Here is a 24,190-nt window from a genome sequence, read left to right as displayed (position 1 = left end):
AATAACCAGTTATACACATAAAACAGAAGTGCAGTGATATTTACTACAGTCTTTTCATAACACCAAAAAAACTGGAACTATATCAATACCCAAATACAGAGTTAAATGACAATACTTTTCGTACAAAGTCATTCTACAGAGCCATTAAAAATAATGAGCATATCATATCAAAAGATGTTCATATGTTTAAGTAAATGATAAAGCAGAATGAACGTCATAATCCTAGTAACTACACACACAGAGGCAAAAATGTTAAACATGATTATTTCCAAATGATGAGATTCTAGTCGTTTTCCTTTAGCTTATCTGCATTTTCTGTTTTTTCCACCTCCCATTTTAGCTTGGCTTTTATTCAAAAGTTTTATTTTTTATTTTTTGACTTCTCTTGAGGAGCAGGCTACCCCATAGGCAGTATGCTGAGAGTAGCGTATTCAAAAGTTTTTAAAATGGAAGTTCATATACAGATGAAAAGGAGATCCCTTTGACATTGGCAGAAGTAACATACAGTTTCAACTACGTGTACTCAATTCCAGAGATCCATACTATGTTATAAAAATGTGTGGTTACCATTGTTGAACAAATTGTGAATAGCACCCCACAGACTGTGTAGGAAAGTTTCTTGGTTAGTCAGTAGGACCGGTCAGTTGTCTAGCCTACATCTTAACTCAGCTGTGATGCTGTGGGATGAATTCTACAGGTGATCTGACGTGAGTCCCAGAGATGTCTAGGAAACTGACCCCAATTGTGGTTCCAGAGTACCGAGTTCAGGAACGTACTCAGTCTAGACTAAAAAAGCCTAGAAAGACTGAAGCTGATGGATGAATAATTTGTTTATGTCTGATTCTGATTCTGTCCCACTCTGCAACCACACTGTGGTTTAACTCTAGGACTCATGAGTGCACCTGGCAGGTGAGGCATTCTTTAGTGCATATCTACTTAAGACTGGACCCAGAGGTGACAAGTACATTTTCAGGCCATCATCCACAATTGTTCGCCCGTTGGAGAAATTTTATTTAACTTGGAAACGTGGTCCACCTCTGAGCTAACTTTTTTTTTCTTTTCATTCTTTAGATAAGCAAACTGTTTAATTTTACCCAAACGGTTTCTCTGTCTGGTCTTTCCATCAATCCACACTAACACCATCCTTTGTCATTAAAACAGTTGTGCAATTCTTGACTCCACTAAATAAACCACGGCAACGTGCAACGTTTTTCAAAAAGTGGTTTTGGAACGCCTGAGGTAAGTCCTCAGGAGGTTTGAATGCAGAGTGCTACGTTTTAGCACATCCACACTTGGTACCTTCATCTCTCACTCTGGAGTGCTGCCTAGCACAACAGAATATCAAGTGCCTGCCCCTGAAAGCACATGCCCACTCCTATGAAGGACTGCAATGGTCCTACAGTCTTTTCATGCCACCCTGTACCTCTGGTAAGATGAACTGTTCCACGGGCTTGTACCACAGCTTGTTCACCTGCACACCACAGCTCGGAGGACTGAAGCGAGCAATGAAGAGGGCCTCCTACGAATTGGGAGAAAAAGACAAGAAAAAATTACTCATGCTATACGTTGCATATGCAACAAGTTTTCAAACACCTTACATCTTGGTTAGCTAAATCCACAATGGCCCTAACCACGGTTACTAACATGGTTCTACTGTGGTTTTGGCATCATTTGGGTTTTCTAGTGCAGTCATAGTTATTACATAATGACACTTCAGGTAATCAAAGTTGTCATGAAGTTCTCAAATACTAAACATAATCCACATAACCTTAAAAAAAAAACCCACCTTGAAAGAAAAAGTATTAAGGAAAGTGAGAGGTGTTGTTAAATTAAGCCAACATATTATAGTGTCGAAACTCCTTCAAAAAGTTAAGACTGAACGGAAAGACCACAGATTTCTACTGGAACAAAAGCACTCAGGAAAATCCCTTCAAAAAGAATCTTCAGAAGAAAATATAAACAAAACAAAAAAGGGAATATAAAAGAGGATTGGGGCTAGGCATGGTGGCTCACGCCTATAATCCCAGCACTTTGGGAGGCTGAGGTAGCCAGATGACTCGAGGTCAGGAATTCCAGAACAGCCTGGCCAACATGTCAAACTCCATCTGTACTAAAAATATAAAAATTAGGCCGGGCGCGGTAGCTCATGCTTATAATCCCAGCACTTTGGGAGGCCGAGGCGGGCGGATCACAAGGTCAGGAGATCAAGACCATCCTGGCCAATATGGTGAAACGCCATCTCTACTAAATATCCAAAAATTAGCTGGGCATGGTGGTATGTACCTGTAATCCCAGCTACTTGGGAGGCTGAAGCAGGAGAATTACTCGAACCTGGGAGGTGGAGGCTACAGTGAGCCGAGATTGCGCCACTGCACTCCAGCCTGGGCCACCAAACCAGACCCCATCTCAAAAAAATCAAAGATATGTCTATGGTTTGCTTGGACCCCCTCATTTCCTCTAGGCAACATTTCCTCATTCTCATGCCTATTCTTATAGACCAACTTACCACAGGGGAATCTTCTGCTAAGCTATTAAAACCATGCAGGGGTTCAAAATTAAGCACATTTCAATAGATTATGTCTATTTCTTTCATGAACACCAGTTCTTTGCAATGCAGTGTAAGAATATTTTTTGCATTGTGACTACCCATGAACCCATTAGAATCCATTTTAGACTAGTCCTTGCTTGAGGACAAAGATTAACTCCTCCGTGGCTAAAAATATGGCAACTAAAAGTTATATCAACATGATCAAAATATTTCATGTCTGAACCAAACTACTTGATTGATAACTCACACACTACAAATAGTTTTGTTTTTTTGAGAGAGTCTCACTCTGTCACCTAGGCTGGAGTGAGTGTTGTGATCATGGCTTGCTGTACTGCAGCCTCAACCTCCTGGGCTCAAGTGATCCTCCCTCCTCAGCCTCCCAAGTAGCTCGCACTACAGGAATATGCCAGCAGAGCTGCCTATTTTCTTAATTTTTTTGCAGAAACGGGGTCTCACTGTGTTTCCTAGGCTAGTCTCGAACTCCTGGGCTGAAGCAATCCACCTGCCTTGGCCTCCCAAAGTACTGGGGCATGAGCCACCATGCCTGGCTAATAGTCTTTTTAAAACTGTGTCATACAAAGATGATTAAACAATTGTTTCAAAAAAAAAATTCAAGATTAATCCTGATTTCTAGATAAGGATAATAGTGATACTCATCGAGTTATTTCAGTTACCTATCTGATCTTCAGCAATGAAACTATTAACTACAATCACATATGAACTCCTATAGTTGAGGAACAACAAAGCTCTTCTCACTGTAATCATTATCGCTGGCATCATCAGTAGAAATCCTACTCTTCCCTCTGTGTTGTATTTATGTCTATAAACACATCAACAAACTAGACAGATTATTTAGAGGAAGAACAGGGCAAATTACAAAAAAGAAAGTTCATCTCAAATTTAGTTGTATATTTATTGGTGAGTAACACTGTATTCATTGCCAATAATCAACATTAATAATACATTTAAAAAAACTGAACAGAGTTCTGCTTCCAGCAATATCAGACCAATTCTCCGATAGGTAATAATTAAGAACTCTGGATGAATCATAAAAAACAATTATTTAAAGGCACTGGAATTCAAACAAACAGGTAGAAACTGGAGAAGAAACAGTACTTGGAAGAAGGAAAAGGCTGTAAATATGCATCTCCCCCCTCGGCCCCTTCTTGACTCTTTGTCTGAGGGTACAACTCTAGGGCAACGGGAAGAATGAAAATCTGTAGTCTTTCTGCTTGAAAAATTAAGAAGACAGAATTGGGGCAAACACATCAGTCTATAAAATGGGTTGGGGGAACCTCCCAGAAAGGAAAAGATCACAGAGAGAGAGGCATAAATTCTTCATATTAACTCTGCCCAAATCTGTGGCTGACTCATGAAATACACATTCAAGGCAGAACCCAAGTAGCCCACCCAAGGCCAAAAAAAAACTGAACGGAGATTTTAGCTGCTTCGCATTGCAAGTGAGACAATGTTTAGAGTCTGTGTCCAGCCAATTTCACTGCCTGCTAAAACAAACAAACCAAAAAATCAATACTCTTTGAGGCAAATATAATAAGATCTAGAGTTCCTACAACGAATTATTTACAATATCTAGGATACAAGGCAAAGATAAGGGCCAAGCGTGGTGGCTCACACCTGTAATCCCAGCACTTTGGGAAGTCAAGGCAAGAGGATGCTTGAGGTTAAGAGTTTGACACCAGCCTGGGCAACACGGTGAGACCTGTCTCTACAAAAAACTTTAAAAGTAGCAGGTTATGGTGGCACACGCCTGTAGTCCCAGCTACTCCGGAGGCTGAGGGGGGAGGATAGCTTAAACCCAGGAGTTCAAGGCTGTAGTGAACTGTGAATGTGCCACTGCACTCCAGCCCGGGCAAAAGTGTGAGAGCCTGTCAAACAACAACAACAAAACCCAAACCAAAAACCCCCAAAATACTAAACATAAAACAGAAAAATGTTCCCCATATTTTAGAGAAAAGATAATCAATAAAGACAGACGCTGAGATGACTTAGAGTAATCATACATAGATTTTAAAGCTGCTGTTGTAACTATGGTCAAAGCTGTAGAGAAAAACATGCTCAAACAATGAACACGCAGGAAATTTTAGAGAAATAGAAACAGCAAAAAAGAACTAACTGGAAACTGAAGAAGTACAAAGTGTAATATTTAAAATACATCTAAAATAAAAAATTCATTGGATAGGCTTAACTTCAGATTTGAGATGACAGAAGAGTCACTAAACTTGAATACAGATTAACAGATGTTATCAACATTGAAACATAGAAAAAACTTGACTAAAACGAACACTCTATGATCTGTAGGACAATATCAAAAGATCTAACATACACGTAATTAGAATTCCAGGAGGAGTAGAGAGAGTGAGTGAAGTCAGAAAAGATTCTGGACATTAATAGCTGAAAATCCCCCAAATTTGGTAAAAGACATACATTTTACGGATACTAGAAATGTGGCAAGCCCTGAATAAAACAGACCAAGGGGGAAAAAAAGAAGCACACCAGGGCTGGTGCAGTGGCTCACGCCTGAAATCCCAGCACTTTGGGAGGTTAAAGGCGGCAGATCGCTTGAGGTCAGCAGTTCCAGACCAGCCTGGCCAACATGGCAAAACTCCATCTTCACTAATACAAAAACCAAGATCATGCCACTACGCTCCAGCCTGGGTGACAAAGTGAGACTCCGTCTCAAAAAAAAAAAAAAAAAAAAACAAAAAAAAAATTCACCAATCATATAATATCACGAACAAGTCTCAAAAACATGATGTTGAGTGAAAGAAGCTTTACCCAATAGAGTATTTACTAAATGATTTCACTTATATATGAAGTCCCAGAACTACTCTATGGTGAAACAAAAAATCAGAACAGTGGTTGCTCCTGGGAGATGGGGAAGGAACTGACTGTGAAGAAACATGAGGCAATTTTCTAGGGTGATATGCTTCGTATCTTGATAGCGACTTGGGTTATACCAGTTTATACAGTATAATCACCTTAGGTCAGGAGTTTGAGACCAGCCTGGCTAACATGGTAAAACTCTGTCTCTACTAAAAATACAAAAATTAGCCAGGCATGGTGGCACACGCTTGTGGTCCCAGCTACTAGAGAGGCTGAGGCTAAAGAATCACTCAAACTCAGGAAGTGGAGGTTGCAGTGAGCCAAGATCATGCCACTGTACTCAAGCCTGGGTGACAGAGCAAGACTCCATCTCAAAAAGAAAAAAAAAAAAAAAAAAAGGGAATGCACATTTCACTGTATGTAAATTTTAAAAACCATAAATATTAAAGTCTAATTAATGATATGCATGCTGAAGTGTTTAGGGTTGAAGTGTACTGATGACTGCAACTTACTCTGAAATACATTGTAAAAAAACATAGGTTGATGAGTGGAAAAAAAAAATATATACGTAATAAACCAAACACAGAAAAACATTAACTATTGTAGATATATAGTTAGTGGCTATAGGGGTGTTTACTGAATAATTCCTCCAAGTTTTCTGCATGTTAAAAGCTAAAAATCAGATCTTTCAAATACGATTCCATGCTACTCCTTCAGATATACTCTGTGAACAAATCAGATTTCCCCACATATCAGGAACAGAGAAACCTCAATGGTTTAAACTTTTATTCCTTCTACATCCTTATTACAAAAAAGATGTGAAGCAGCTGTTAGCCTTGTATTACGGACTTTTACAGTTGGAAGAAAGAAACAGTAATACTCACTTATCCTAACAGTCCTAAACTTTTTATATCCATTACCAACTTTTGAAATTCCCTAGCCTTTAGGGAATTTTAGGTTGGAGACTTCTATTCTAGTCAACTCCTCCTTTTCTAGATATAGCAATAGCACGCTTATTCATAGATAGCCTATCCGCAAACCAGTCTTATATCACATTACAGTGTATTTAGTCAATAGGGGAAGGAAGGGGAAAGTATCTTAAACCAGAGAGAATTATATAGTCTTCTAATTACTTACTCTATGTCATAAGAAAAAGTTGATGTTTTTGAAAAAGAAAAAAGAGAAAAAAACTTGTACAAAGCAGTGCATACCTCTTGTTCTGCCTGATAAAGTTTGACGGTGATGTTCCTCTGGAAACCCACATTGTTGGCATCATAGAACACTCCAAGACTGGTAATAACGATGGGGTAGAGAACTCGGAAACTCACACTGACAACTCGATCCTCAGAGAGCCCTGATGAAGTCTCTTCGGACAGACTGAATGCTTCAATTTCCTGATTCAAAACTAAGTAATGAGAACAGGTTTATATAACTGAACAAATATAATCCTTTGTTTTACTAGTAGGAAACAATGAAGTGGACTTAATGCCAAAAGCTAGGTAATTATTTGCTATATAATTCACAAATGGCAGGAATTAAAAAAAAAATACTTGAGAAACATGGCTGCTTCTATATAAACATTTTTGAAATTGAAGAATAAAGTTTTCAGCCACATCTAAGTACATTAATTGTCAGAACTACTTCAACAGCTTTTTGCATACATGTGTGCATGTATAACTGCCATAGGAGATATTTAAATTTAAGTCAACTGGAAGGCATCTATTTGGAAGGGTTGGATAAATAGAAATAATAAAAACAGTACTGACTGTAGTCATAAATAATCAGTAAGTTTGGTCTTACTCTGCAAATTCCAAAAATCCTACTTCTTGTTAGGCAATTTTTTTTTTTTTTTTTTTTTTTGAGACAGCGTCTCGCTCTGTCGCCAGGCACCAGGCTGGAGTGCAGTGGTGCGATCTCGGCTCAGTGCAACCTCCGCCTCCTTGGTTCAAGCAATTCTCCTGCCTCGACCTCCCGAGTAGCTGGGACTATAGGCGCATGCCACCACACCCAGCTAATTTTTGTATTTTTTAACAGAGACGGGGTTTCACCATGTTGGCCAGGATGGTCTCGATTTCTGGACCTCATGATCTGCCTGCTTCGGCCTCCCAAAGTGCTGGGATTACAGGTGTGAGCCACCACGCCTGGCCCTTGTTAGTCAATTTAAAATATATGTGATACGTCAGGCAATTATCACAGTATAAATAAGCAACTAAAGTCACTTCAAATAACATTTGAAAAACTCTTCCTGTACAGCATTGATAAAAGATAAGCATATCAAACACGGTTCTGAACCACCTTCCATGTACCATTCCCCATCACATTTACATCTTCCCAACTCCTCTTGTGGTGTGGCATTATCTCTACTTTACAGATTAAGAAACTGAGGCCCAAAGGGATTAAGCAATTCACTTAAGGTCACAGAAAGTGGCAGATCCAAGAATCAAGCCCGGTTTAGTGATTCAAAAGTCAGTCCTCTTTCTACTCCCCAACAGCTGTCTAATCAGTGCCATAACAGTTACTTTCAAATAACTTCTTTTCTTTCATTTATGTATTTCTTTTTTTTTGAGACAGTCATCCAGTCACTCAGGCTGCTGTCCAGTGGCATGGACATGGTTTATTGCAGTCTTAACCTCCTTTGCTCAAGGGATCCTCCTGTTTCAGCTTCCTGAGTAGCTGGGACCATAGGCACACACCACCAGCCTTGGCTAATTTTTTGTAGAGATGGGGTCTCATCATGTTACCCAGGCTGGTCTTGAACTCTTGACATCAAGCAATCCTCCCACCTCAGCTTCCCAAAGTGCTGGAATTACAGGCATGAGCTACTGTGCCCAGTCTTCAAATAAATTTTCTAATTACAATAAATGAATTAGGATACATTAAATAAAGCAGTTAATATGGCAGAGAATATCAGTGCTACTTTAATAATATAAAACCCTATTTTAAAAGATTATCAAAGTCCTTTGTATTTTTTAGAGCTGTGGTTTTCAAATTTTGCTGACTACAAAACCCCATCAGTTAAAAAAATTTGTACACACAGTCATTTACTTACAAATTATATGCATATATTGTGGTGAATCTATACATTCAGTATTAATAAAGATTGTATTTTCTTATTTTCAGATAAATACAAATTCTAAGCCTGGGCAACACAGCAAAACCCTGTCTCTACTAAAGATACAAAAATTAGCTGGACGTGGTGGTGTGCACCTGCAATCCCAGCTACTTGGGAGGCTGAGGCATGAGAATTGCTTGAGCCTGGGAGGTAGAGGTTTCAGTGACCTGAGATTGTGCCACTGCACTCCAGCCTGGGCAACAGAGTGAGACCCTGTCTCAAAAAAACAAAAACAAAAACAAAAATATACTTTCTTCCTACACTCTAGCAGATCATTTGGATGTCCCTATTAGAGTTCCTAGAAGCTCTTTACACTCAGTAGATGCCCAGTAAAATGGGGCTAAAGCAAAGTGATGCCTCAGACGTCACTAGAGACATGAGCAGGAGAGGAAAAAAGGGAGAATACAGTTTTTTGTCATGGGCTAGGCAAGCATTAACCGGAGAGTCTAGACTACAACATAATGGATAACAATATAATTTTTTAAAAGATATTCAGTAAATAAAAGATATCCATATTAGAAACCTCTTTATTAAAAGCAGTATGTCAAGCACATTATAATATAGCATTTTTAATATTTTCTTATCTAAAACAAATGTGCCTTGAGCTTCAAGTTATGTGGACACAGGAAATCCCGTTGCTTTACTGTGCTATTAATCAAACCTTCTACCACAGCCACAGTGTCATGAGTAATGCTTATCATAACCTTCAGGTACTGAAATAACCATAACCGCCCTTTGGATCATTGAAAAGATAAAATTAAGGCCGGGCGCGGTGGCTCAAGCCTGTAATCCCAGCACTTTGGGAGGCCGAGGCGGGTGGATCACGAGGTCAAGAGATCGAGACCATCCTGGTCAACACGGTGAAACCCCGTCTCTACTAAAACTACAAAAAATTAGCTGGGCATGGTGGCGCGTGCCTGTAATCCCAGCTACTCAGGAGGCTGAGGCAGGAGAATTGCCTGAACCCAGGAGGCGGAGGTTGCGGTGAGCCGAGATCGTGCCATTGCACTCCGGCCTGGGTAACAAGAGCGAAACTCCGTCTCAAAAAAAAAAAAAAAAAAAAAAAAAAAAGAAAAGATAAAATTAGGTTCAATATTAACTTAGTTATATACACATTTAAAAAATTCATAACCTAGGGGTATTACAGATATGAAAATGTTCTATTAATAAAAAATTCTGCTTCTTTACTTTTCATAAACAACAGCACTTAAGATAATAAAAGTATGGTTAATTTAAAAGTGAAGGGCTTCTTTTTGTTTCGTTTTGATTTTCAATTGTAATTTGTTGAAGGAATACCGAATCATCACGTGATATAACATTCTATAAGATTTATGATCCCTTTAAGACTCCAGTGGAAGCCAAAGGACATTCTCCCCCGAACACAATTCATACATAAAATTTTCTTTTTTTTTTTATTTATTTTATTTTTTTATTTTTTTTTTAAGTTTTCTTTCTTTTTTTTTTTTTTGAGACGGAGTTTCACTTTTGTTACCCAGGCTGGAGTGCAATGGCGCGATCTCGGCTCACCGCAACCTCCGCCTCCCGGGTTCAGGCAATTCTCCTGCCTCAGCCTCCTGAGTAGCTGGGATTACAGGCACGTGCCACCATGCCCAGCTAATTTTTTGTATTTTTTTAGTAGAGACGGGGTTTCACCATGTTGACCAGGATGGTCTCGATCTCTTGACCTCGTGATCCACCCGCCTCGGCCTCCCAAAGTGCTGGGATTACAGGCTTGAGCCACCGCGCCCGGCCTCCATACATAAAATTTTCTTACAATGTTAACTGAATTCATAGAGATGCTAAGAAACCCCTGTTTTATAACACAGACCTGAATATATTGTCCGATTTATTTAAAAAGCTGTTTGAAACCCAACTTTTATAAAATGGCAGGCTCTTTTAAATAATGTTAAGTACCTTCCACCTTCTAGTACCTATTCTAAATACATTATATGTATCAACTTATTTCACCCTTATGTCAATCCCCATGAGGAAGATTCTTTTATCCCAAGTTTACAGGTGATAAAACTGAGGCAGAGGAGGTCACACAGCTAGAAAATGGCAGAGCTTGGATTTAGAGCCATGGAGCCTGCTTATAAAAGTGAGGTGTTAATTACACAGTTTTAACAAACCTTAAAATGCCAGAAGTCTTAATCAACATATTTAAGACTTAGAAGTTTAAGCTCCCTTAGAAACACAGCTGAACATAACAGGAAGTACTAATAAACAGAGAGTTATAAATTTATCAACTTCCTAAAATTGGTTCCCTCGTGACACACAGAGAACCTAATTAGGATCAGCTTTCTTTGTTGTTTTTTCTTCTTTGGTTTTGAGACAGGGTCTTGCTCTGTCCCCTAGGCTGGAGTGTAGCAGTGTGAACAGATCATAGCTTACTGCAGCTTCGAACTGCTGGGCTCAAGCAGTCCTCCTTCCTCAGCCTCCTAAGCAGCTGTAACTACAGGCATGAGCAACCATCCTCCGCTAATTTTTTTTTTTTTTTGCAGACATGGGAACTTACTATGTTGCCAGGCTGGCGTGGGCTCCTCCTCCTGCACTGGTGTCCCAAAGTGCTGGAGCCGCCTTCTTTATCCTCACCAGAATTTTTACAAACTTTTAATTTTAAGGCATAAATAATGTTACTTGTGTTTTAATTTTTTTTACTATTTGTTTCTTTTACAGAAATAAATTAGACAATAATTCTAAGAGAAAGTTGATTCACAATATTTGTTTCTTCTATTAATTTATAATAACCTTGAAGAAGTTAAAATCAGCAGTTTTCCAAAAGTTCAAAATTTGGTAATTCAGGATTTATCTTAGTATAAGGAACTTCCAAATATATATGAATCACACTGAAAAAATAAAGTCTCCTGGATCCTGAAGTTTCAATCCTGTAAAGAATCTCTACAGATACCCCAAGTCAATCTGTCAAAAATGATGAAACAGGCCAGGTGCGGTGGCTCACACCTATAAATCTCAGCACTTTGGGAGGCTGAGGCGGGTGGATCACAACAGCTGGCTACCTCCCTGGCTGACCCCAGTGAGGTCAGGAGTTCGAGACCAGCCTGGCCAAGATGGTGAAAGCCCATCTCTACCAAAAATACGAAAATTAGCCAGGTGTGGTGGCAGGTGCCTGTAATCCCAGCTACTCGGGAGGCTTAGGAAGAAGAATCACTTGAACCCAGGAGGAAGAGGTTGCAGTGAGCCAAGATGGTGCCAGTGCATGCTAGCCTACATGACAGAGCAAGACTCCATCTCAAAAAAAAAAAAAAAAAAAAAAGATGAAAACATAAATTTGGATGAAAGACATTTTAGTCTGTTAAAAACAGACTCCAGGGAATGGTGGCTCATGCCTGCAATCCCAGTGCTTTGGGATGCTGAGGCTGGTGGATCCTTTGAGGGCAGGAGTTCAAGATCAGCCCAGGCAAGACGGCGAGACCCCATCTCTACAAATATTTAAAAATTAGCCACGTGTTGTGGCACATGCCTCTAGTCCTAGCAGGGTGGTGAGGCAGGAGGATCACTTGAGCCCAGGAGTTTCAGGTTACAGTGAGCCATGATTGTGCCACTGCACACCAGCCTAGGTGACAGAGCAAGACCCTGTCTTTAAAAAACATAAGTAAATAAAATAACAAATAACAAAACAGATTCCATACCATCAAGCTCAGCAACTTTTACTCAACATCGAGCTTGTATATGGCAGTTGAGGGAAAAGGTGACTTACCTGGGTTTGTGATGTTGAGTAGTTTACAGGAGTAAGGATCCTCCCTGTCTTCCACAGGCACTTCACAGCCATGAGCACCTATTATGAACTTCACAAGCACACTGAGAGATGTGTTGGCATTAACATCAGTTACTGATCTTCACCTCGCACATGCACGTTTCCTCACGCCCATTTCAGAGCTTTTACTTTTGAGACACAAGTGTTTATAACGATTAATTCTCTACCTTTATTCATCTAGTCTAGCAAAATGGGGGAACAAGCAAACTAAAAGTTGCTAACTGCCAAGTTACTTATGCATGACTCCTTTGCTGCAATGGTATATTAAAGCAAGTATGAATACGTCTGGCCTCGCTACCAGCATGTTAGTATCATTTAAAAGCAAACTATGGTCAAGTCAGCTTCTCATGCCCCTACCTAAAAACACATCTGTATCTAAAATTTTCCTTTTTTGCCTTCTTCTATTTCAGAAGGTGTTCCTTTTGCTCAAGATTAGGTCTTTCCATCCAAGAAGAAATCCCCTTCTCTCCTAGACTTTGGTTCACTGGTTACCTCCATAGCTAGTGGCTCCTTCCCTCCACATTATAAGTCCTGACTCTAATTTCTCTTCACCTTCCATCCTTCCTTGCCACCACACTTTACACTGAGGTCCTACAAAGAAATTAAAATTGCAGCTTCTTGTTTCTTACTTCCCACTCATTTTATAAAACAGGAGTTTTAGCTTTAACATCACCACTTCCACTGAGATTACCACTAAAGTAACCAATGATTTGCTGCTAAAAATCAATAGATATTCTTCAACTCTTACCCTCCTGGCTTCTCCATGGCTCAAAACTGCCCATCTCCCTAAAATGCTCTCCTCCCTTCCTTCAGCGGCTTGCTTAGTCATCTTCACTGGCTCTTCCTCCTCAGCTTGTCCACTGAGAGTGGTATTAGTCCAGGGCTCTGCTCTTGGGTCTCTTCTCAATCTACTCATTTTTTTTTTTTTTTTACTTCCTTTCCCTAGACAGTACTATTTATTCCCAAGGCTTCAACTAGCATGAGAATGATTCTTCAATTAGTAACTCTAGTTTTTTCTTTTTTTTTGAGATAGAGTCTCTGTCACCCAGGCTGGACTGCAGTGGCACAATCTCAGCTCTCTGCTGCCCCCGTCTTCCAGGTTCAACCAATTCTGCCTCAGCCTCCTCAGTAGCTGGGATTGCATGCATGCGCCACCACATCTCGCTAATTTTTAAATTTTTAGTAGAGATGGGGTTTCACCATGTTGGCCAGGCTGGTCTCAAATTCCTGGCCTCAAGTGATCTGCCTGCCTCGGCCTCCCAAAGTGCTGGGATTACAGGCATGAACCACTGTGCCCGGCCCTGAGTTAGTAACTCTAGTTTAGGCCCAGGTTCTAAGTAAAGGACCTGTAAATTCATTGGACATCTTCACCTAGATGGCCCACAGAGAGCTGTTTGCAGAAGCCTGCTACTACTGGCTTTGAGAGCCAAGTGTCAACTTTTTAGAAATTTTGTGAGATGGTTATTAAACATAGCCTTTATTTAAAATTAAATATATATTAAAAACAAATACTCAAATTAATCACTTATTGTTTTACTACATTTTGCTATTATCTATGATCTTGACATCATTTATATTTCTTACATCTATCTACATGGTGGAAATAGTATATATGGCATGCTACTGCTTATATTTCCCCCACTCTGTGCTCAGTGATGTCACATTAGTTCCTTGAACTGGCTACGGTGGGAATATTCACACCATAGAAACTGGCAAATAATACAAATAAGGGTTTGGCTTATTGTTTTGTTGGTTGGCTAGACTTAAGAAAGTATAGAGAAAATGTTGATAATGCAAATTAAGCTTAATGTGATGTGCCTATCTATAGCTATTACATAGTGAATAGTACAAAAAAAAGTCAAGGAAATATGATTTCAGTGTTCAAAGACTATTACCTGATATAGCACAGAAGTCACTGACTATATTGACCAAGTGTAAAGCTGACATCTTAGCTGTCACTTTAGTCTTCACTGTTTGCTTAAAAGACTTTTGCCAGAACTACACTGTTTTGTTAACTATAACCACAGTTGGCCACAGACAAGAGAATCTGTCAATTACAGGCTGTATATCCTTTATGTCAATGAAACGTATAATAAACAGGTATATACATATAAGCATCCTTTTTCCCCGAGAGCCAGTTATTAAATCTTTATCAGTATGCCACTGCCTGCAGGAACTTCAAAGTCAACACATCCACAACTGAGCTTCTTTCCCATGAATCCTGCTCTTCTCATGCAGTATTTTTGTTTTGATTGATGATTCCACTATTCTCCAAGTCCCAACACTTGCAATCTTCCTAGCCTCCTCCTCCATTTTCTATATTCAATGACTTTATTCTCTCATAAGGTCACCTCTGTAGATCAGCCCCTCAGCAGTTCTTGCCTCAACAGGTCTCACCCTTCCACTTAACCCTCCGCATGCCTGTTCTACATGATCTGCTCACTGTCTGCCTCTCAGTCAAATGCTTCCCTCCTCTTCTCCTCTCTTTATTTACACTATTACACCTATTTCCTTCTACTAAATGTCAAGCCCCCTCAAACACTCAGGCTATACTGTATTTATCTTTGTATTCTACCACACATAGTACACCATCTGCTTACAGAAGTACTTAGCATTGAGTTTGGCTCCTTTGGGGAAATCCAAGAATGGAAAATATGCCATAACCACAGAAATACACTTTGTTACTAATAACCAACTAAGGCAGAATACCTTCCATGGACAACTGGCATTTGGAATAAAAGTATAAACAGAAATGAATAATCTGCTAACTAAATTATTGCAAGTATGTACCAAATTTGGTTTTTTAGCCATCTTACTAGATATTCTTACTAGATCCACAAAATTACCGTATCGCAGGAAGGTGTTTTTGCCTAATACCTGTTTTTATAGAAATAGCCAATCATTTTCATAACACAAGCTTACCAAGTTTAAAGCAAGACTGTTGTTACGATGGCAAATAAATTAGTGAACGTCCAAATATTAACTTTACTCATTTAATTCTGAGTCATTCATTCAATAGCTGTTGAGTCCTTAGTCTGCACCAAGCTAGGTTTTAGGTATTGGGAATACCCCAGTGAAAAAACCTGAAGCCCCAGTGTTCATGAAACCTACATTTAAGTGGAGAAAGCTAAACAATTTGACAGCTAAATACAATACAGATGCCAGTTGGTGATAAGTGTTACAAAAAAAAAATTAAAGCCAACTAAGGGAAGACAGAAACAGGACAGGGGTGGGCTGACCTATAATTTAATACAGAGCTGTCTGCTAGAGTAACATCTAAGGAGAGACCTGAAGGAAGGGAGTGACAAGGACATTAGTGAGAAAGGAAGGAGCAAATTCAAAGGGCCTGAGGCAGGAGCACTTTTAGTGTATGAAAGTACAGTAAGGTGGCCAGTATAGCGAAAGTAGATGTAGATAAGGTCAAAGACCACAATAATGACTTGTGGTTTCACTCTGAGCAAGAAAGGAGGTCAATGGAGGGGTATGAATAGAGAATTGACATAATTTCACTAATCTTAAAAGGACCACTCTGACTGCTGTATGGAAAATAAAATGTAGGGGGTCAAAGGTAGAAGCAGTAAATTCAGAGAAGGGGGCTTCTGCAATAACCCAGGTGAGAAGTAGTGGTGGCCTGTATCAGATGGTAGTGGTAACGGTGGTGAGAAGTCGGATTCTGGGTGTAGTCTAAGCAGCATTAGAAAGCATGCTGATGGACTAGATGCGGCATATGAAAGGAAAACTCAGGATAACACCAAGGGTTTTGGTCTGAGCAACGGTAGAGGAGTCATTATTTTCTAACAGGGAAAGGCAACAGAAGGTACAGCTTTTGGACGTGGTTCTGACAGTAGTGATGATTCTGAGGTCTTTCATTTGCTGTGCAATAGGCTCTATTATTATTGCAACCATGAACTAAGGAAACCCGTCTTGAAAAGGAATGAAAGCTGCTGTGAGTAAGCACCACCAGTGACAAGAAAATTCACAACTAGGCTGGGCTCGGTGGCTCACCCTTGTAATCCCAGCAGTTTGGGAGGCCGAGGCAGGCGGATCCCCTGAGGTCAGGAGTTCGAGACCAGCCTGGCTAACATGGTGAAACCCTGTCTCTACTAAAAATATAAAAATTAGCTGGGTAAGGTGGCAGGTGCCTGTAATCCCAGCTACGTGGGAGGCTGAGGCAGGAGAATCACTTGAACCTGGGAAGTGAAGGTTGCAGTGAGCCAAAATCATGCCACTGCATTCCAGCCTGAGTGACAGAACAAAACTCCATCTCAAAGAAAAAAAAAAAAAAGAAAGAAAAGAAAATTCACAACTGCAATTTGCTTGTATAGCTACTCAGTCACAAATGTGCCAATGCAATTCAATTCTGAAAGGGCCTTCTCTGCTTATCACCTGAGTCTTCACATAACAGAAGTCAACTTTCCATGCATTTCTTCCCCTAGTTCCTCACCACAGAGTCTTCAGAGGCAGGTCTCACTGGGAACAGACTAAGGCTTTGGGCCCCTAACTAATAACTGAGAGCTACTTAATGTCAGCATGAGATGGATTACCAAAGCTCAGTTCTGGAAGGTTAGTCAGAAAAAAGAGCATGGCATATTATACATACTGCAGATCACACAAGTAAAAAATACTACAAAACTGAAAAAAACTAAATTTATCTCTGTGAAGTTAGTGAAAAGTATATTTAGACACGTGCATGTGTCTAAGCAGAGAAATGTTCTGGAATAGAACCTTTTAAAAATTGCTATTCTAAATTAAAGAAAACAAACAACAAACCACACTGGGTATCTAAATACTACATATGTTAACCAATGAATATGCTCTCTCCCAACTATCATTTGGCTTAAAATCTTGGTTAAATTTACTTTTTGGCCCAAACTATATGGAAGAAAAGCAAATAAAACAGCCATTTCTCCAAAGAAGAGGCCATATATATGAATGAACATTTCTATTCAAAATAAGGTTTCTCAGAACTTTTTTTTTTAAGTTAGGCAGGGTCTCACTCCCTTCATGCAGGCTGGAATGCAGTGGTACAATCACAGCTCACTGCAGCCTCAACTTCCCAGGCTCAAGCAATCCTTCCACCTCAGCCTCCCAGGCAGCTGGGACTACAGACATGTACCACCATGCCTCACTAGGTTTTTCAGAACCCTTATTTCAATAAGCCAGGCAAAGTAACAACTCAGAAAACCTACCGTTGACTTAATGTGGGATGCTTTAGCAAATGCCTCAGCCACGTGTTTCTTATCACGTTTCGAAGTTCATGGTTATTGCGAGCTGACAACACGCCAACTACCACATCATAGTGACTAGATTTCCACTGAGGAAATAAGGCCAACTGATCTAGGAATAAGAACAATAAATCAGAAATAAGTCATGTCTCAATTACTGTGAAGTTCAATAGGTATCATAAGTTTATTAAAAAGCTTATGTTTGTAGGAAATTCAGATTAATACAAAGAAAAAAAATTTAAATCACATATAAACCCATTATCCAGAGATAACCACTAGTAACATTTGGTGTAGAGTCTTTTTGTCTTTCATGTATATGTATGTATTCATGTTCACATAAGTATATGAATTCTTCCAAACAAACAAGATGTTTGTGGTAAGAATCTGTTTCAAAACGCAATGTAGCATAAAAACATATAACAGTAGGCAGTAAGAGTCACTTAGGCCACAGTTAGAATCTGGGCTCTCCATATATTAGCTATATGTTACTTAGCTTCTTGAGCTTCAGTTTCCTTAAATACAAAATGGTTATAATACTTCTCATGGAGCTCTTGTAAAAGTTAAATGAGATAACATATATAAAGGTCTTGACTTGGTATTATGCATATAGGGAGGCATTCTATGGCAACTAAAAAAAATTGCTTTGAAAAGCGAACTCCTACATTAATGTTAGTTACTACGTTTGGGGGATGAAGTTGAGGGACTTCCCTACTGGAAAGTAATGCAACCTTTATTTATGTCAATGAATTCTATGGCCACTAAATCTTTTACTACCTACTAAATATTCTAAAGAATGACGGGAAAGCAACATTTTTAGTAAGAAAATAAAGTAACAAGTCATTCTGAACGGCTCATTTTTTATCGTCATAAGGTCTAATGGGCAGAATTACATTTCCATCTAAAACTTGTCCTTAGAAGACGGAAGAGAAAGATATACTTTGCCCTTGTTTTTCATCACCAGTTTTAAGGCCTGAGAGCTACAAGCTTATATATAGCTCTGATGAGGTATCCATTTCATCTCTTTCTCCAGTGGTGGGAACTGATCCAAAATGTTTCCAAAAATAAATTATTGAAGCCCAGAATCTTTACTACATTAAATGCAATGTTTTTATATACTAAGTATTCAGTCTAAAAGACAACCAAACCACGTTGATCTTTTTTTCAAAGGCCCAATTAATAAAAACAGATCTTTCTACTAGGATAATTTTAATAATATTGTGTACTTTATTTTCCACAATAAATATATTTCTTAAAATGTTCCATTCCAAATGGAATAGAGGTATTTATTATTTCACCCTATGATGAGTCTCGTACTAAAATGAGTTCTTTTATAAAGACAGAATTTATTTTTAAATAAATTCAAATTTTCAAAGCTTATTAATAGGCCATGTTTATTGAACACCTAATCTGTGAAACACACTACATATAGAATATCATTTAATGTTCACAAGCCTATGAAGTAGGTAATTGTTGAACAAATGAAACACACAGAGAATTCAGTAACTTGCCATAAGTCAAACAGCTTGGAAATGGCTGGGCTAAGCTTTAATCCCAGGCAATCTAACTCTATTCTTTATCACTGTTTTATTCTATAGCTATACAGCTTAATATAGCTTATCTGAGTCTAAATTCTGATCTTTTTATCCATAATACGAGTGCAACTGAATTAGCAATAAGCAGATCACTGAACACGCTGGTTAACACATCAGTTTTTTTCAACTCATGGCCCAGAACATTTTTTCTCAGATACGTAACTGTATGATGTAAGTTGTACCTAGTGCTGGAACTCACTCTAAATGAGTGTCTGAATTTGGAGACTAATTTAAATAATTATGTAAAATTGACAATATGACTCCTCACCTTTTTCAGAGAGAAATATTAAGTACATTCTAGTGTCAGGAAGGAGGCAAAGGTAGTGGTGACCAGCCAGTTCTGACATTGATTCCACAGCCAACATTTTGTATTATCTTAGTAAAAAGTTATTTAAATCCCTGTGCTTCAGCTTCTTAGAGAAAACTGATACAAAAAAAGTCTTTGGATCTTCTATTCCATTTGTTTCAAAGCCTCATCTCAAAGATTAAAAGCCGTAGAGCAAAAATCACATTTAATCTAAATGCCTCATTTATCTGACATCATCAGAAAACAAGGATGCTGCACAAAAGCAATTTTTCAAAATATCGTAAACATCCCTTTTAATGCCAAACATTTACTACCTTATTTTTAATGGTTTATCAAAGAAAATCTTTTAGAAATAGATTACATAGAACATAATTTAATCTTTTCTTGATGAAAGACTCAAAATCTTCATGAAAATTTCTCAAATCTAGGCTGGGTAAGGTGGCTCACGCCTGTAATCCCAGCACTTTGGGAGGCCAAGTCAGGTGGATCACCTGAGGTCAGGAGTTTGAGACCAGCCTGACCAACATGGAGAAACCCCAACTCTACTAAAAATACAAAATTAGCCAGGCATGCTGGCACATGCCTGTAATCCCAGCTACTCAGGAGGCTGAGGCAGGAGAATTGCTGAAGCTGGGAGGCAGAGGTTGCAGTGAGCCAAGATCATGCCACTGCACTCCAGCCTGGGCAACTACAGCAAAACTTCACCTCAAAAAAAAAAAAGAGAAAGAAATAAAAAGAAAAAAAGAGAAAATTTCTCAAATCTATCCCTTTGTCATTAATTCTAGCTGCTGCTTAGTTAAGTCTGTTTTTTCACCTGGACCAGGACAAGGGCATCCTAACTGGTTTTTACCTGACTTCTCCATATTATTGTCAAACAAGATTTTTCTAAAAATAATAAATACAAAGATAAATATGTGGCATGTGAAAATCCCACAGATTATGGATGTAAACTACTTTTTGATCTTATTGTACCTCTCTGTCACTGTCAATCCTCCCTGCTTCTAATCCATGTCTAAGCTGCTTTTGTTCAACTGCTTTACTTTACATGCATTTCTCTTTTTCTTGCAGAAGGGAAGTAACACGGGATATTGTGGTCTTTTAGGGAACTACTTCCAGATATATTGAAGTCAAATTTCAGAAATACAGGTTTTTTTAACCACATACCATTAATGTAAATTAGCTCAACAGACTCCTGACTACTGTGTCACACAGTACAAAATCCGAAGTGGACGCATAATAAATACTTAGGTAAGAATGTTGCTCAAATTCCTAGCTCCCCTTACCAACCTGGCTCTAAACTCATCACCTTCTGTTATATGCTACAAGAAGAGAGTGCCTAGTTGATTCTGGTGTCTAGAAACAGGAAAAAAGTGCTAAGAAGTAAACGTGATACAGAAGGACATAATGATAATTCACAAAAGAAGAAAGGTAAATAGCAAACCTATAGAAAAAATGTTCAACTTCACTAGGAATCGAGTTTGAATTAGAGCAACGGATACCAGTTTTCTCCTACATTCAAGCTGACAAATGTCTTCTTAAATAACTAAATGATGGGTACTTCAAGGAAATATTAGTGATCTCAAGAAAGTGTCTACTCTCTTTCATTGCTGGAAGGAACGTAATTTGGTACAGTCTTCTGCAAGGCAATTTGGCAACATATGTCAAATAATTTAGAATGGTTTAACTTTGTCCAGCAATTCTAAGAACTCATTCTAAAGAAATAATCAGCGATACACTCAAAGATTTTTATTAATCACAGTGTCACCAATTAATAACGAAAAACTGCAAGCTACCTAAACGCATAAATAAGGGACTCGTTAAATAAATTATGGTGTAGCTGTATGACAGAATACCATGCAACCATTAAAATTACATGTTAATTGCATCATTAAACATTATTCTATTAATGTATTAAAATAAACAGGCTATAGGAACTATGTACATACTAGACGGTTCCATTTCTATAAATTACAGAAGTAGTCAAATTTCTGCCACTGGTTACCATCCCTGCAGCAACAGAACACAGCATGAAGGGGACTTCTGAAGCATTGATAGTTTTCTTTTTTAAAATTTGGGTGGTGATTAGTTGGGTGTTATCAATTTGTGAAAATATATCAAGCTGCGCCAATTTTATTCTCTAGATTTATTCATTCAAATGATAGAGCATCTCCTATGCTCATTGTTCTAGATGGCATAGATAACAGCAGTAAACAAAATCTTCACAATGTCAGGAATAAATCAAAACCCCAAGCAAGCTCCCTGAGGGTAATGTAAGGGCCAAAGGAACGTTTTCCCTCTGAAGGTTCAGTGAAAATCACTGACAAGAGACTGATTAACAGGAGAAAAGGTATATAAACTTATTTGATCAGTTTTATATGACATGGAAGCCTTCAGAATGAAGACCCAAAGATACAGGAGAAATTGCCCATTTCTGTGCTTAGGTTCAACAAAGTATGGACAGCTACGTGATAAGACTGGACAGAAAGGGGAAGAACTAATGTTAATAGATGGAGTGAGAAAACCCAGCAAGGCCTGCCTGCCTGTCTGGAGTCTTCTTGTCCTGAGTTATAGTCTTTCCTTCTGGGTATGGGATAGGACCCAGGTCCTTATAACCTGTAATCAAAGAAGGTAGACTAGGTAATTTTTATATAGAAAGGTGGTTGGGGGGGGGTAGTCTGAGTAATATTTTTATGTTTTATGGTTGGCTTTGGGGAAGAGGAATTTTAGTTTCCATGGCTAGCCTCAGGTAAGCATGCAAAGCCAGAGAGAGGACAGCAGCAGCAGCAGCTCAGAGAGGGCTGCTTCTGAGGCCTTATTTTGGGGTATCGATTTTTTCTGAGACCTTACAGTAAGGACTATGTATTTTCTTTAATGTGTAATATATCCTGAGAGTCTGGCAACCTGCCTGACTCTGCACTGAGAGTAGACATCCAAAAGTACATTAAAGTCTAAGGGAGGGCCCAGTGTGGTGGCTCATGCCTATAATCCTAGCCCTTCAGGAGGCTGAAGTAGGTGGATTGCTTGAGGTCAGAAATTCGAGACCAGCCTGGCCAACACGGCCAGTCTCTACTAATAATACAAAAATTAGCTGGGCATGGTGGTGCACACTTGTAATCCCAGCTACTTGGGAGGCTGAGGCAGGAGAATGGCTTGAACCTGGAGGCAGAGGTTTCGGTTAGCCAAGATTTTGCCATTACACTCCAGCCTGAGTAACAGAGTAAAGCCATGTCTCAAAATAAAAAAAAGAAGTCTGAAGAAGGCTGACATCAAAATTGATTGCTCAAAATAAGCCCAAGAGTCTTAAAAATCAAACCAAAATTCCACTCTTATGTGCATGCTTTGGAAGAGATCAGTCACAAATAGATATAAATCTTGAAAATGAAGGCCGGGCGCCTTGGCTCCCACCTGTAATCCCAGTACTTTGGGCGGCAGAGGCAGGCAGATCACAAGGTCAGGAGATCAAGGCCATCTTGGATAACATGGTGAAACCCCGTCTCTGCTAAAATATAAAAAATTAGCTGGGTGTGGTGGTGCGCAGCTGTAGTCCCAGCTACTTGGGAGGCTGAGGCAGGGGAACCTGGGAGACAGAGGTTGCAGTAGGCCGAGAATATGCCACTGCACTCCAGCCTGGTGACAGGGCGATACTCCGTCTTAAAAAAAAAAAAAAAAAGGAAATCTATCACAGATTTAACAATAAGGACAATTATCATACACAATACCAAAGACACCTCCCAAAACACCACACTAGCACAGGCATCAGCTGCCAGCAGACTATTGCGCCTGTCTAAAACTTATGGCGTGTTTACTAGGAAATGGGCACTGTTCTGCATGTTTCACTAATTGAATCGTCACAGTAAGTCTATGAGATCATAATTTATAAATAAGGAAAGTGAAGCATAGAGACACAATTAGCATTTAGGGATAATTTTGGAAGAACCTGCCCCAGGCAAAATTACAAAGCAAGCTCAGTTTGTTTTTTGACCTTCTACTTGCCCTATGTCTGTTTCCATTAGATACTGTGAGCACCTTGAGAGCAGGGACTAGGCATCTAGCATAGAAGCTATGTTGAGTGACTACGTATCTGTTGAGTGACTATGCTGCTTTCTTTTGGTTTCTTTCTTTCCAGATCCACTAGAAAGAGATGCCTTCTTTTGTCACATTGTTTTTCTAAATTAACCGTTAAATAATTCCTATTTAGGGCATTCCCAAAATGAGTATTTTGTCATCAAGATATCCTATGTTTAGATTCCTTAGTCTGATCGTTATCTCCACCTGCATTTTTCTCTGTCACTCTTAGGTGTGCTGGATTTCACTTCCACTTTACCGGTTGCTTTCCCTCACTGGTTTAAGGGAAGTCATCACATTAAAAAAACTGCAGATTCTGGTACTCACTCACTCACTTCATTTAAGTCCCTCCTCAACTGTTATCTCTTCAGAATGGAAGGGACTTCCCTGACCTATTTAAAAACAATCTCTTTCATCTCTTAACACTGCTTTCTCTTTTTTCGCCATACTTATCACTATCCGATGTGATAGTTATAATTATTTCCTGATGCTCTGCCTCCTCTTCTAATTTGTAAACTCCCTGAGGGCAGGGAGTTTAGCTTGATTACTGCTCTAATGCCACACCTACAACAGGAGCTGGCACACAGCAGGCTCTCAAATACTTGCTGAAGCAACTGCCAGCCAGAGAGCTTTTTTTTTTTTTTTTTTTTTTTTAAATATTCAGGGAAGGTAAATCTCTCTTTATAAAAAAAAAAAAAAAACAACTGCCATGACTTAATGAG

At 39.1% G+C, this 24,190-nt stretch overlaps 1 protein-coding gene across 2 annotated transcripts in view; it reads right to left on the bottom strand.

The window, feature by feature from the left end:
• The window catches only part of B3GALNT2 (beta-1,3-N-acetylgalactosaminyltransferase 2), a 69,560-nt gene that overhangs the window by 42,623 nt on the left and 2,747 nt on the right, over window positions 1–24,190 (bottom strand). For both annotated transcript variants that reach the window (XM_032242297.1, XM_032242298.1), the window contains exons 2-5: window positions 17,469–17,616; window positions 12,223–12,323; window positions 6,604–6,797; window positions 1,424–1,519 (exon numbers count right to left, since the gene is read on the bottom strand). In XM_032242297.1, the coding sequence (XP_032098188.1) occupies window positions 1,424–1,519; window positions 6,604–6,797; window positions 12,223–12,323; window positions 17,469–17,616 (539 nt within the window). The remainder of the gene's footprint in view (window positions 1–1,423; window positions 1,520–6,603; window positions 6,798–12,222; window positions 12,324–17,468; window positions 17,617–24,190) is intronic.

Source organism: Sapajus apella, unplaced genomic scaffold (assembly GCF_009761245.1).
Source record: "Sapajus apella isolate SASKATOON/1434 unplaced genomic scaffold, GSC_monkey_1.0 scaffold49, whole genome shotgun sequence".
In the NCBI taxonomy this organism is placed as follows: Eukaryota; Metazoa; Chordata; class Mammalia; order Primates; family Cebidae; genus Sapajus; species Sapajus apella.
Note: the sequence above shows the minus strand (reverse complement) of the source record. Positions and strands in the feature narration are given on the sequence as shown.